Source organism: Adiantum capillus-veneris, chromosome 28 (genome assembly GCF_014529385.1).
Source record: "Adiantum capillus-veneris isolate H3 chromosome 28, ASM1452938v2, whole genome shotgun sequence".
Classification (NCBI taxonomy): domain Eukaryota; kingdom Viridiplantae; phylum Streptophyta; class Polypodiopsida; order Polypodiales; family Pteridaceae; genus Adiantum; species Adiantum capillus-veneris.
The window spans coordinates 13,134,448-13,146,701 of NC_140958.1; the positions used below are offsets into that span (position 1 = coordinate 13,134,448).

Consider the following 12,254-nt stretch of genomic DNA (forward strand, 5'->3'; position numbering starts at 1 on the left):
TGTTCATGGTAAAAATTGGGACTCGGGAGTGCTTAAAAGGAGATTGTTTGTGAGCTAAACAATTGATGAAAAACTTGGAAGTGGTGAAGGCACAACATTAGTGGTAAAAGAAACAGGAGTTTGTCAACTTCAAAAGCTGCTGATTCTAGAATAACATTGATCACAGACTAACCAGATATTATAATTTGAGATTTCCCAATCAATTTAGGAATTAATCAGAGTCAGTCTGAACATTTGGCCATATGGCCAAATCTCAATCCTTTTTATGAAAATAGGAAGTTATGTTAGGCGATGCTTCCAAGTATCGCGTTCTAAAAGATTGGCAACATTTGGCACGGCCGTCAAATTTTAGCCTCTTTAAGTGAAAATGGGATTTGAGAAAGTGGGATTTCTACTACAAGAAAGTTGACTCTCATCATCCTGGTTTTCTCATTTGAAGTAGGCAGGGGTTGGTGGTTTATTTCAGCATCAGAATCTCCTCAATTTTGCCACTGAGCATTGTGGTCCAAAATCATGAAGATGCTTCCCTGTAGATCCAGATGTTGCATACTACACCAGAGAGATCGAAAGGCTCCCAGTCGGTAGGGCAGCAAAAAAAAACAATATTCATTGTAGTTGCTTAATGTGAATTAAGTGCACCTTCCATCACAAGCTACAGTACTTGCAATATAGGTATTAAACGCATTTCAGTTGAGCATCTGCAGAAACGGGCTACATTGCACCCTTGCAATCTGCATGCAGGCCTCAAAAACCTATGAATTCTTTTTCCTCCCTAAACTGATAGTTAGTAGTACAAGAATACTCCCAAAGAGTTTAGTGAAGAGGAAGAAACCCTGAAGGCTGCATGACTGGAGAGCACCATTGTGCCCAGACAATGCTCAAAACCTAATATCCTTGCGCTGCCTTCCCACACGGATATCAAAGAGTTAAGAGTGGGAACAGAAAACCTCGACAAGATTGTTTTGTTGGGGATAACCAACCCTAAGCTTTCTTTATCTACAAAGATTCACTCCCATAGCCAGATATGTTCAGTTGTCGTCATAGCAACTCATCCCTAATGTACAAAAACCCTAGCAGCTGAGGCAAGAAAAGCATTTAAGCCACCTCAGTAGAAGATTAAACCTCAATGGAAGCTTATGTCTAGCATTAAAGAACCTAGCAGCCCATACTATACAAGTGGGTCCGATCCAAACCACCTCTCTAAGAGAGCACTACTGCCAGTCTGTCTATACTAGCAACGTCCCTGCATTTCTTCTGGACTTATGATGTGAAGCTTTCGCACCATGCGACAAAATTCACTGCACAAAAGAAGAAAAGAGACTGTCTTAGCAACATGCTTCAACAAAACAAACCCTCCAACGCTCATGTTTCTCCCTCAATTTGCACGGTGATAAACTTACGGCCACGGGTCATCTCCTACTTTCATAGTGTCCCCTTCCCGATCGCTGTAAGCAACTTGCCATCCTTTCTCTGGGTCCGTTAACTCCCCCTTCAGGTTGAACATAGCTTCCAGCCCCTCAAACAGGCTTCCATAGTCTTCAAATCTACTCAAATGTATTCCTCGTCCAACCATGTTTCCTTTCTTTATCACCTAAAATATCACATGACACGCTGAACTGTGAACCAAAAAGAAAAACAGGCAAGGAATGTGCTAGAATGCTAGTCCACTACCTTGATACAGCTCCGTGTAGAGTGCGCACTTCGAGATTCTGCTTCACTATGATCCACCCCTTCCTGGTCAGGGTCGGCAGCTACCTTCACAGTTTCAGCCGTTTGTGCATCTGGTCGCCTAAGAGGAACCTCGCCCTTATGAAGATTTTCCTCACTTGATAGTAGATCCTGCCTTCGTTGTCCCTTCCCGGTAGGTGTTTCTGTTAGGGAGATGCCAAAAAGTTTGATTCCACTTTCACTAGCTACTGGAAGTGGTGGAGTAGGAACTGCATCAGGAAAAGTAATGCACGGGTCCTCGTTGGTGAGAGTGAAAGCCCTGCTCGATGGAATTTGTGGATGGAAGGTAGGATGACACAGAGAAGTTGGTGCTTGCACAGGTAGTGGCAAAGGAACTTTGCCTGCTATGTGCAAGCTCTCCTCTTGAGAATGTATGCTAGAGATGAGCCTGGTCAAAGAAGCATCACTAGTGGTTGCTGGCCACCCTGCACCATATTCAATTTGAAGGCTCTGGCTTGGCAAACGAACAGTGCTACCATGTATGGCAAAGGGTGGTTGCAAGGGTGCCTTCAGCTCTATCTCGGAAGGAGAAAAAAGGAACCTTTTACTTGGTAAGGAGCTCATTCCAACCTCCTGTGAACGTTGTTGTCGCATATGCACAAGTTGTTGAGGATGATGAGTTTCTTGCATCAAGAAGTTTAGATGACCCGGGGTTTTCCAGAGAGGGCTCATTCCCATGTCCTGGGCTTCTTGACCTTGCAAGACGTTCGGAACCTCAAAACCAAACGTACTTTCCAAGGAAGCTCTGTTGAACCCTGAAAACAAGAATTACCTGTTTAGCTAATAAAACATCCAACACTAGAAAGGTCACCACTAACAACTAATACACTTTTGATAGTCTCTCAGATTCTCTTCTAAGAAAACCCCATTCCAAACCATGTGTAATACTGCCCGTGCCAGCTATTACGACTATTACAAAGGGGAGAGAATGCATGAGCATGCCTCACCAGCCCCTGAAACGTCTGCAATTGAACTAGAGATTGAGAGGGAGGGCCGCTGCCGCTTGTTTCGCACTGGAGTAGGTGGAGGGTTCACAACCGTAGGTGATGTTACAAGTTCTATCTCCCATGGGGATACCCTATTTGGATGGTCAAGGTTTAGCTCGTCCCAATCAACCTTTAAAGAACGCCATTTTGAGTCTGCCCAGTTCTCTGCATTTAGCTCTTCAATTCCTGTGATTGTGCCTGTAAAGCTTGAATTTACCAGAGAAGGACAAAGAAAAGCTTGTCAAGCTGATTCTATAATGTATGGAGAACCAGAAAGCTTAACTGCTTTGAAGATATAATTACCTCCTGTCAGATGCATCCTCTGCCTCAAACTGCATTTTAAATCGCATTCCTACTGACAGGCTTACTGACATGGCTTTTGCAAACTTCTCCACAGGAACAAGGAAAGAGCAGCAACTTATCCTGCACAAAACCCCAACCAACTTGTTGCTGACCTCTTTTATTTGCTTCAAAACAGGCTTCTTCGATATAAAACTCCTAAAACAATCTCTTCAGCAGTATCTACTCCTCATTTTAAGCAGATATATTTGATGTTTACATACCATAAACACACATGCACACACATGTCTGCGTGTATGCACATGCACATAAATGTACACGTATGATATATATGTATGTGAATGTATATGCCACAAGTGCAAATCTCCGCTCATACTCACACTAGCAGTACCCTCATTGATAAGAGCATCAGAGCTAGAAAGGTGGAGACCCCCACGGCTGAGGAGAGGAGCTTCACAGCATCGATGGAGACTACAGCAGAGGATTTGAGCCATACTAGCTCGACATCCAGAGTGCAGATGAGGATGGACTAGCCAGTAGCACCTCTAGTTTCACCTCCTTTTCACTTTGGCATCTCTTTTTTGTACCCAGACATGGTATCAGATTTCACCAGTTTGTAACGGTTTGGTCTCATAGGTCACTTTGGCCTTTCGAAGACGTTAATATAGCATTTCATCACATCTCTCTCTCTCTCTCTCTCTCTCTCTCTCTGGTAGATTGCTTCTGCCATTTCCCTCTTGAATAACAGGTCTTGAGTTCAACTCTCCTCGTCGGCTAGATCTTTAAGGTCTCTTGGGATAGTTTCCTACGACGTTAAAACTCTCTTCTTCTTCTTCTTCTTCTTCTTCTTCTCTCTCGTACCCTGACATTGTATCAGATTCATCAGGATTGTACTGGTTTGGTCTCATAGGTCAGTTTGGCCTTTCGAAGAAGTTTAATATAACATTTCATTCCATTTCATTTTCTCTCTCTCTCTCATATATTCAGAAATATGTATTTATCAATGTAGCTATGTATATACACATACCCACACACACATGCACCGATCATATCTACAACCCCCACATGTTACATAAAATGGATGCACACCGACATAAAATTCAATACGAGACTGATACAATAAAGCAGAAAAATAGCATATGCACCCGTAAAACACATGTAAAAGAGATAGGGAGCTTGCCTGGGTTTAAAGAAGACAGAAAACATGGTGCGGGTGCCCAGCGCATGAAGGGCAGTGGCAACCACTCCCATGTGCATGCTCTCACCCGACATTACAGCCTGTGGCACATTTGGGGGTCGCTTGGCTCTTCGAATGCCCACCCTCAGCTCTCCATTCTCTCCCCTATGTCCATTGCACCACAGTATATCACTCATCCAGAAAAGAGAGAGAGAGAGGGAGAGAGATTACAGAAAAAAGCTTCCTCGCTTAGACACACTACAAGCATATGGGCACCCAAATTGTAGAAGGAAGCCGGAAGATTCTTCTGTACGTACCGGAGAAAAATTACTGCATCCCCTGCCAAGAGCTTCTTTTGGCTCACAAACAAACTCCATCCTGTCGTCAGCAGGTGCCTGCGGGGATGTCCTGCATACCGTATTCCAATGATTTCACAGACTGGCTACACATTTGCTAAACAAAGCACATCCGGATGTACCTGGTTTACCTCGGTATGTGTGTCGAAATTTCCACTCATAACCGCGAAGATCCTTGGCTTTTAGTTCCTGGGTTGGAGTTTCCTGGGTCATATCCTGCAGAAAAGCAAATTATCGGCCAAACACTCGTGTGTACCTAGTGTTCAGAACTAGCTCCAAGACAAATCTCTCAGCCTACACAAGAAAAAAAGGCATATCGCAGCAGGCAGAACGTTGATTTATTTAAGCCGACTATCCCTATATGCAATTTGATAGCAATCATACTTCAAAGTGCATAGAAACCCACTTATACACTCTCATTTCTTAAGGAAACAGCTTATGTGAAGTCTTGACTGTATATGAATGAATTCTACCGATGGTAAGAAAAGATGTCCCACCAGAGGAGGCAGGCACTCTTCTGCATGTTTCCGAAGAACTGAAAAACCTCCATGAGTGCTTGTATCTGAGGCAGTGAGAATCTTGATGAAACGTCGAGTAGAGCTTTTTGGCTGAGGCTGTGAGGCAGCTTCTTCTTGCTTGGTCTTTGCCGGTAACGTTCCCAGGCTCTGAAAGGCCCTTGTTCAGGAAATAAACTGATAAGCTGAAATGCTCAGCAAAGAGAAAGTATCCTTGAGTAAAGAATTGGGAATAAGCAAGACCAACCTCATGTGGTTCTGGAACAAGGGAAATTTTTGCATATACTTCATCTGTATCAGCTTCTGCCTGCAGGTGAAAGAATCATAAATTTTAAGCCAATACCAGTTGTCAGCTAGTGCAAGGTCCTTTTACATATGATTAAGGACAAGGATCTGAGCAAAACCCTGAGATATAACCAGCAGAGGGGAAACACCCATACTAGACTTCTAGGCATGTACTGGGTCTTTCTGTGTGACTATTTGAATGAACCTGAACTACGGAGGAACATCCCATTAACTACTTACACTTAGTTCACCATCGATGACTCGGCAAAGTATTTGAGATGAGAGCCCAGGGTTGGGAAGCTGCTGGCAGCCATCCTGTTTTGTTGAAGCAGTTACCTGCATCAAAGAGGGTACAGGCAGAAAATCAATATGTGTTAAAGTGTATAAAAGCTTGATGTGGGACAACACTGCAACCTTCTTTAATTTCATATACTAGATAACACATCTGAGAGTAAAGCTCGTAAACTCAGGGTTCATGCAATCAAATTGAGCAGCTGAACAATTGCCAAATCACCTCTATCTAAATCCAGGAGTTGAAATAGTAGCCTCATGTTTTCATCCATACAACTCTACCAGCCGAAGTAGACTATGGCCAAAAATCCCTCTTGCGTCTTCTCTTTTAGTCCATCAAATCTCCTAAGCTAAAAAATCCTTACATAATTCAGGTACTGAGCGAGAAAGCTCCTCGTAAGAAGCATCTAGACATCAACTGGCTCCATCGACAGGGATAACCTCCCGATGGAACTGTGAACAGAAAGTATCCTCAAACGATTCCCAGACTCAAGATGAAGCACTCAATGTCTAGGAAATATTTGAATAGGTGCTCACAACTGCAAACCATTGTCTGACTGGGCGCCCCTGCCTGTCTGGCTCATCTCTCTCTTCCCCTTTGCCTCCCTTCTGTGCAAGAATTCTGACCTCTATGTACCAGTTTCACCTCCTGTGGCCACCTCTTGTATCTCTATACTACCTCTTTGCTCTTCTTGCATTGCTGGCTACTTTTGCTCTCCAGACACCTTTCTACGCGTGCATCCAATTGCAACACAACTTTTCCTGCCTCATAGGAAACAATGATCTGGTAGAACTATAAACAGAACTATTGTCTCACCAATTCATCTAAGGAACAATCAACAACGTGGTACTAACCACTTGGCAGAGATCAGTCCAAGGCTCGTCCCTATCTCATGAATGTTGGCCTGTACTTTAGGAGGATTGTGAGCCGAAGCACCATGTCCCCAATAGGGCAACGCAACAATCCTTGTCAAGAAGTAGAGCAATCAGCTCGGATGTAGTACCCTAAACACTGGTTAAAATATCTACAAGATTTGTTGTACTCTCTATCTGTCTCTTCCTCAACATCACCATCAAACACATAAGTTTGTTTTTTCAGTGCCCATGCAATACCGTCCCATACCAGGCTTTGGCTTATTCCCTCCACATCTGTGGTCTGGTGGATCACTGTGGGCAGCCATCATCCACCACCATTACTTCTCGTCGCAACTGGCGCCTCCCTTTCTTCCTCTCTTAAATAAGTTAGCTATATGACAGTCTAAAAAAAGTTCTGTCTTCGTAACTATTCGAAAGTGTCTGAAGATCGCACATATCTCTTTGCATCAACTTGCATACCATGCCCGCCTTCACGAAGAAAGATGGGTCTGCCTGTAAGTTTGTATGCACAGCAAAGCTAGTTTGTGAACATGCACAAATGGTAAAAGATTACCTGTTCCATGTGTCCCTGAGGAAAGTACCATACTCTCTCATTGACGCGAGGTACATAAGCAAGTGACCCGGCACATGCTTGCCAAAGCTCCTCAAGAAGACCCCCTGCAGCACCATCCAACAAAATTCGACAAAATTCAATACAATTGCTATGATATCAGCTCCTGCCAAGTTTCGCTTAATCCCCATCTGACAAAGACTTTCTAACCAACCTGCATCAGGAGTAGTGGTGTTATGAGGCAGTCCCATACTGGGACCATTTGAGCTCAAGTTACTGCAAGCTGCGAAGCGCTGTTGGAAGAAGTCCATTGCCACTGTTCAGGAGTGGGGTGGGTGTGTGTGTGTGTGTGTGTGTGTGTGTCTCCCGGGGAGGGAGAGACCGAGAAAGGGGGGATAGAAACACGCGCTCACAGAAAGAGATGTTTACCAGCCCAAAAACGAAGAGAGAGAGAGAGAGAGAGGTGTGTCTATTGCCCTTTCCCAAACATATCCCACTCAATTTCCATGATGCGAAGCAAAGAGCAAACCGAAGCCGCTTTCTGCGCAATGCTGGAAAAGATCTGGCGAGCCCATGTGGTGGCTATGGCGAGAGCAAGAAAGAAGATGCAAACTCTGTGATAGGTGTGTGCAAGGCAAGCAAAGGAAGACACGGAAAAAGAGGAAATGGACTACAGGAGTTTGCGAGAAGACAGCAAAGTGATCATTATCGAGTGAGTTGGGGCACTGCCTGCTGCCGGTTGTTTGCCGGTCACCGGCTGTCTTCCCAGCCTCCAACACCCGCGGTTTCCCCCAACATGATTGCATTTTGGCTCTCTTGGGCCTCACAAAAACACCACAATTTTTGCCATGGAAAGTGGGCTGTGTGTGCTCCTTCCTTAGCACAAAGTTGCTCCTTTTCTACACACATTTGTCAAGCAACTCCCCTAAAGCAAAGGTCTCTTTGTTGCCACTGCCTTTTCCACTAGAAAAGTCATGACTACCTAGGTACCTATGCGCATTGCAGAGCTTTATTGAGTCCGTGGACGATAGTGCCTTTCTATTTCTCTAATCTCTCTCTCTCTCTCTCTCAAACACAAAAACAAAGAAAATGCCTTCATCAGCCTGCTATAAACACCTTGCTATATTTCTCAAACTTGCCTTTCGCCAAAAATGGATTTCGATTAGCGCTTCCCTATGTGCAAATGCAAATCCTTTAATCAAAAGCAATTATATTTCTTTTGTGTCTCTCAATTTACCATCCACTCTCCGTCTCATAGACCATTCATCATCAACTCTACTTGCCATTTACTGCTTCACGCATGCATATAGTTGAAACCTCTCTCCATGGTATACGATGATTGCAATCTCCATAGAATGGAAGGTCTTCTCTTCCTACTCACTCCTCAATGAAAGCTCTTCTCTTCCTACTCACTCCTCTTTCGCTTTAAAAGCCCTTTACCCAGCTATCTCTACCTTTGTATCTCTCTCTATATCATTTGCTCTCAGTCTCATAGACCATCCATCATCAACTTTATTTGCCACTCCCATACATACATTAGAAATCTCTCTCCATGGTGTACAAGGATTGCAATCTCCAGAGAATGGAAACTCTTCTCTCCATATTCACTCCTCTTTTGCTTTTCAAGCCCTTTACCTAGTTATCTCTACTTTCAAGCAACATCAACGTGTCCAGTCAAGGAGTCCACTCTTGTCTATGGATGCTCGAGAATTTCTATCTTGTCTTTGCAACAAGGAAGGTGGTAATGGCATGCCATTTATTCCTCCTCTCTTGCTTCGATTGTGTCGTTAGCTTTCACTTTCCAAAGAGCATCGACAACGATAAACTCAATTTTCTCTACATTTGTCAAAACTCAAAAGCATGAGAGATCCCAAGTTTAAAGAAAAAGTTCCTTTTGTAGGTAGTGAAGTAGTGAAGTATTTCCTCTTTTTCTTAGTTAAAAAGTCATTTTAAGCCTAAATGGTCACTCGTGAATAACTCCAAGTGGTTGGAACTTGGCCCTAATGTGTAGACATCCTGGCCCTTAAATGTGTCTCTTCATTACGTTCAATGGTGTGAGTTGCTGCATTAGACCTAGAGTAGATTGCTAGAGAGAATTTGTGAGGGGGATTATTGTCATTAGTTTATGTGATGCCAGTTGTACATACGCAAACTGTAATTTGATTAGAGATAGCGATATAAAAACGTTAGTGAATGATTCTACTTTTACATCGTCAGAAAGGTTTCAAGTTACATAAGTAATGAGAGTAACGAATGCACAAATGAAATTGTTATGGCTTTTATCTTTTGGAAAATGGCAATAGAATTTATGATGCTAAATGCACATGTGTCAACGATAGTGGTTGCTAATGCTAGTGTGCTAGTGTGCTAAAGTGCCAAGGTATATGCTAAGAGTGTAATGCATTGGCCAAATTTTCATGGAACTAGAAGCAAGAGATAATGCTTGCTAATGCTAGATTATTGGACTCACTACAAGGGACCCTTCTAACTTGCAACAATATTTGCAACGTATTAATACAAGGCTAGTTTTGTCACCAACATCATTAAGACCGTTGATCACGGTGTTATCGTCAAACCGTTGGTATCCAAACAATGCTATTAGCATTGATATGAGCATCATTACCATGATCGATAGAAGGGGCTATATGCCGGCTATGATAATGGCCCCATATTGATACTTATAATGGCGCCTGCTTTATAGACCATACGAGTGGAGGGTGGGGGGGGGGGGCAAAGCCCTGTAGGTTTTGCCACCCATTAATCATGACATAGATGCATAGATGGGGCCATGCCTCACTCAATTTGCCAATCAAACCAATCAATCATAACATAGACAAACCGATTGCAAACTTTCAAATACCATAACTTAATAATATAATGAGTCTTCAAGCACTTGGCATATTTCCTTGCACTTGAAAATGTACTAATAATTTGTGTTACAACAAAAAAGAGTGCATGGAGCAACTCATTCTACACAAAACCATGTGTCAACACAAAGAAGGGTGTTCAACAACAAAATGGGAGATAAACTCATCCAAATAAATATATCAATGTACTATGCAGGCAATCATAGCTCATCTTGCATCAGCTTGTGTTTGAGGATAGATCAAATGGGCGCCCAATTGGTCGGACACGTAGCCGGAAACCACATTTGTAGTCTATTATTTTGTCCAAGCTAGTGTAGTGATACTCTGTGTAAATCCTGATTCCAGAGTAATGGATCAATTCCCTGAGTTGTAATGCTGTAATGATATTTGTAAAGGTCCATGTCAACCGGTCACTGGCCATTTAGAATGCCCTAGGTATAAAGGTCAATAACTTTAATGTGAAGGGGAGGCTTATCTTTAGAAGAAGTGGGAGCTCAAATAACGTACGCTCAAGCTACGAGCTGCTCCAAACTTGTAGTCGACTTTTTTAATGATTGGATAATCCGTTTTCAATTCAGAAACTTGCATTGTGTTCCTCTCTCTTTGCTCTTAAATTCAAGTGTAAGCATTGTCAATTTTGTTGTGGTTCGCGACTACGCGTCGGTGAGCTACAATTGCAGATTTGAGTGCTTAAATCATTGTTTATAGTCGTTTTGACCATAGGCGAGTATTCCTAGACCATAGGGCGACCTTTCTGGATAAATCTGTTGCAACTTTCAAGAGCTTTTTCATGATGGATCGTGATTTTGGTACCTTATCAGATTGTGACCAGACTTGCTAGGATAGTGCCCCTAGGTTTCCTAGACCTCCTCCTAAAGTTTCGTTGCATTTCGAGTCCGTTCGAGTGTCAAAATGGTGTGATGACCTAGAGCTATGAGAAAGGACATAAGCATATTTCCCTAATCATTGAGTGTTGGTTTGCTTGTTGAGTTAGTGTGTTTGCTTGTTAAGGTTCACTTCGTGAGATTGACGATCTCACAGAGTCTCCGTGCCCCATCCGAGTCACTTTCCCTGAGTATTGACATTATGTTAGTGCTAAAAAGCTATGCAGCAGACGTCCGTCGCGCGGCGACTTGCTAACATTGGCGCCACTGCTGGGGATATGATCCTTAGATGGTGAGTGACCTAGTGCATATTTAGAGCTTTCTTTTTTGAAGATTTGTCTTCCATTCCATTTACACTTTAGTAGTGAAGCAGCTAGACACGGGGTTTAGTGCTTGATAGAGTCTAGAAGTCGAGGACTTGCTAGATCTATTCTTGAGAAGTAAAGAGGGTTGTGAGTGAGATAGCCAAAAGCATTTCATTCTTCGATTTTCTCTATGCTTTCAGAGTGCTGTACCGTTTTTCGTTTCGACTTTATTTTGTACCATTTTGTTTGTTTTTGTTTCATGTTTCATTTCAGTACTTAGAAGTAGAGTAAGTAGAAACTACCACCATCAAATTTGAGCTAAAATATTGAGAGAAAAAAGGGTGAAAACCATATTTTGGCAGAAACGACCATAACTCTGAAACTGTGAAAATTTGATGGTAGAGACCTCAAAAGTGATCCAAATTCAAAAATTTGTGGATCAAAGGCTGATATCAATATACTCTTTAGAAGCAATCTGGAAAGTCTTGCAAGAATCTGTGGAGGAACATGGATCGCGATCCATGTACCCCAAAAAACCATTTTTGGTGAAAAGTGACCAGTTTACAGTGAGCATCAGTGGAAAACTGCTCTAATCAAGTTTGCTTGAAAGAAAAACTCAAAAATCCCTTCAGAATTGGTTGTTACAGCAAAAATAGTAAAACAGGCATTGCAGACACAAAATTGAGCAAATCTTAAGATTTTGGGATCCAAATTTAAAAAGGGGTGCGATTTGGCTTCTATAGGGCATAAAGAACCTGCAGAACAAAAATCATAAAAAAATGCTACCAAACATGGATCGTGATCCATGTACCTTTTTGACATTTGGGGTTGATATTCGACAAGTACATCCTTGATATCATTTGGAACAACTTTGCCAAAAGGGACCATGTCAAAAAATTGAAAAAAGTTGGTCAAAATAGCCAAATACAGAAACTAGTCAAAAACCGCAGGGCAGACATAAAAACTCACTTTTGATTAGAAAAAAAATGGCCAAATTCAAAAATATTTGGGGAAGAGTATCACCATAACATGGACTACAAGCTGACCAAGTTTCATGTCAAAATGTGGTCAAACATGGATCGCGATCCATGTACCTCATGAAAAAAAAATTGGAAATTTTTTGGCTGAAATTTG

General features: G+C 42.4%; 1 protein-coding gene across 3 annotated transcripts; it reads right to left on the reverse strand.

The window, feature by feature from the left end:
• Positions 1–220: 220 nt before the first annotated feature.
• On the reverse strand, positions 221–7,818 carry LOC147420069 (auxin response factor 1-like). 3 transcript variants are annotated; one of them, XM_086504702.1, is made up of 13 exons: positions 7,279–7,818; positions 7,068–7,171; positions 5,588–5,683; positions 5,310–5,369; positions 5,045–5,212; positions 4,670–4,763; positions 4,509–4,629; positions 4,195–4,356; positions 3,018–3,137; positions 2,676–2,920; positions 1,672–2,483; positions 1,401–1,591; positions 221–1,298 (listed from the first exon to the last, which is right to left on the reverse strand). In XM_086504702.1, the coding sequence occupies exons 1-13, from the start codon at positions 7,373–7,375 to the stop codon at positions 1,232–1,234; spliced, it is 2,337 nt and encodes a 778-aa protein (XP_086360828.1). In that variant the 5' UTR covers positions 7,376–7,818; the 3' UTR covers positions 221–1,231. The 3 variants fall into 3 exon arrangements, with proteins under 3 accessions (XP_086360828.1, XP_086360829.1, XP_086360830.1); XM_086504703.1 differs by having other exon boundaries at positions 4,509–4,599; positions 7,279–7,816; XM_086504704.1 differs by having other exon boundaries at positions 4,509–4,599; positions 4,679–4,763; positions 7,279–7,813.
• Positions 7,819–12,254: the final 4,436 nt, after the last annotated feature.

Bases quoted from the DNA above. Each gene is read 5' to 3' on its own strand.
- LOC147420069 (XM_086504702.1), bottom strand. From the start codon at position 7,375: ATGGACTTCTTCCAACAGCGCTTCGCAGCTTGCAGTAACTTGAGCTCA. The intron at 7,172-7,278 runs GTTGGTTAGAAA...ATGGTGCTGCAG, and splicing joins CACCACTACTCCTGATGCAG to GGGGTCTTCTTGAGGAGCTT. The intron at 1,299-1,400 runs GTAAGTTTATCA...TCTTTTGTGCAG, and splicing joins GTAGGAGATGACCCGTGGCC to TGAATTTTGTCGCATGGTGC.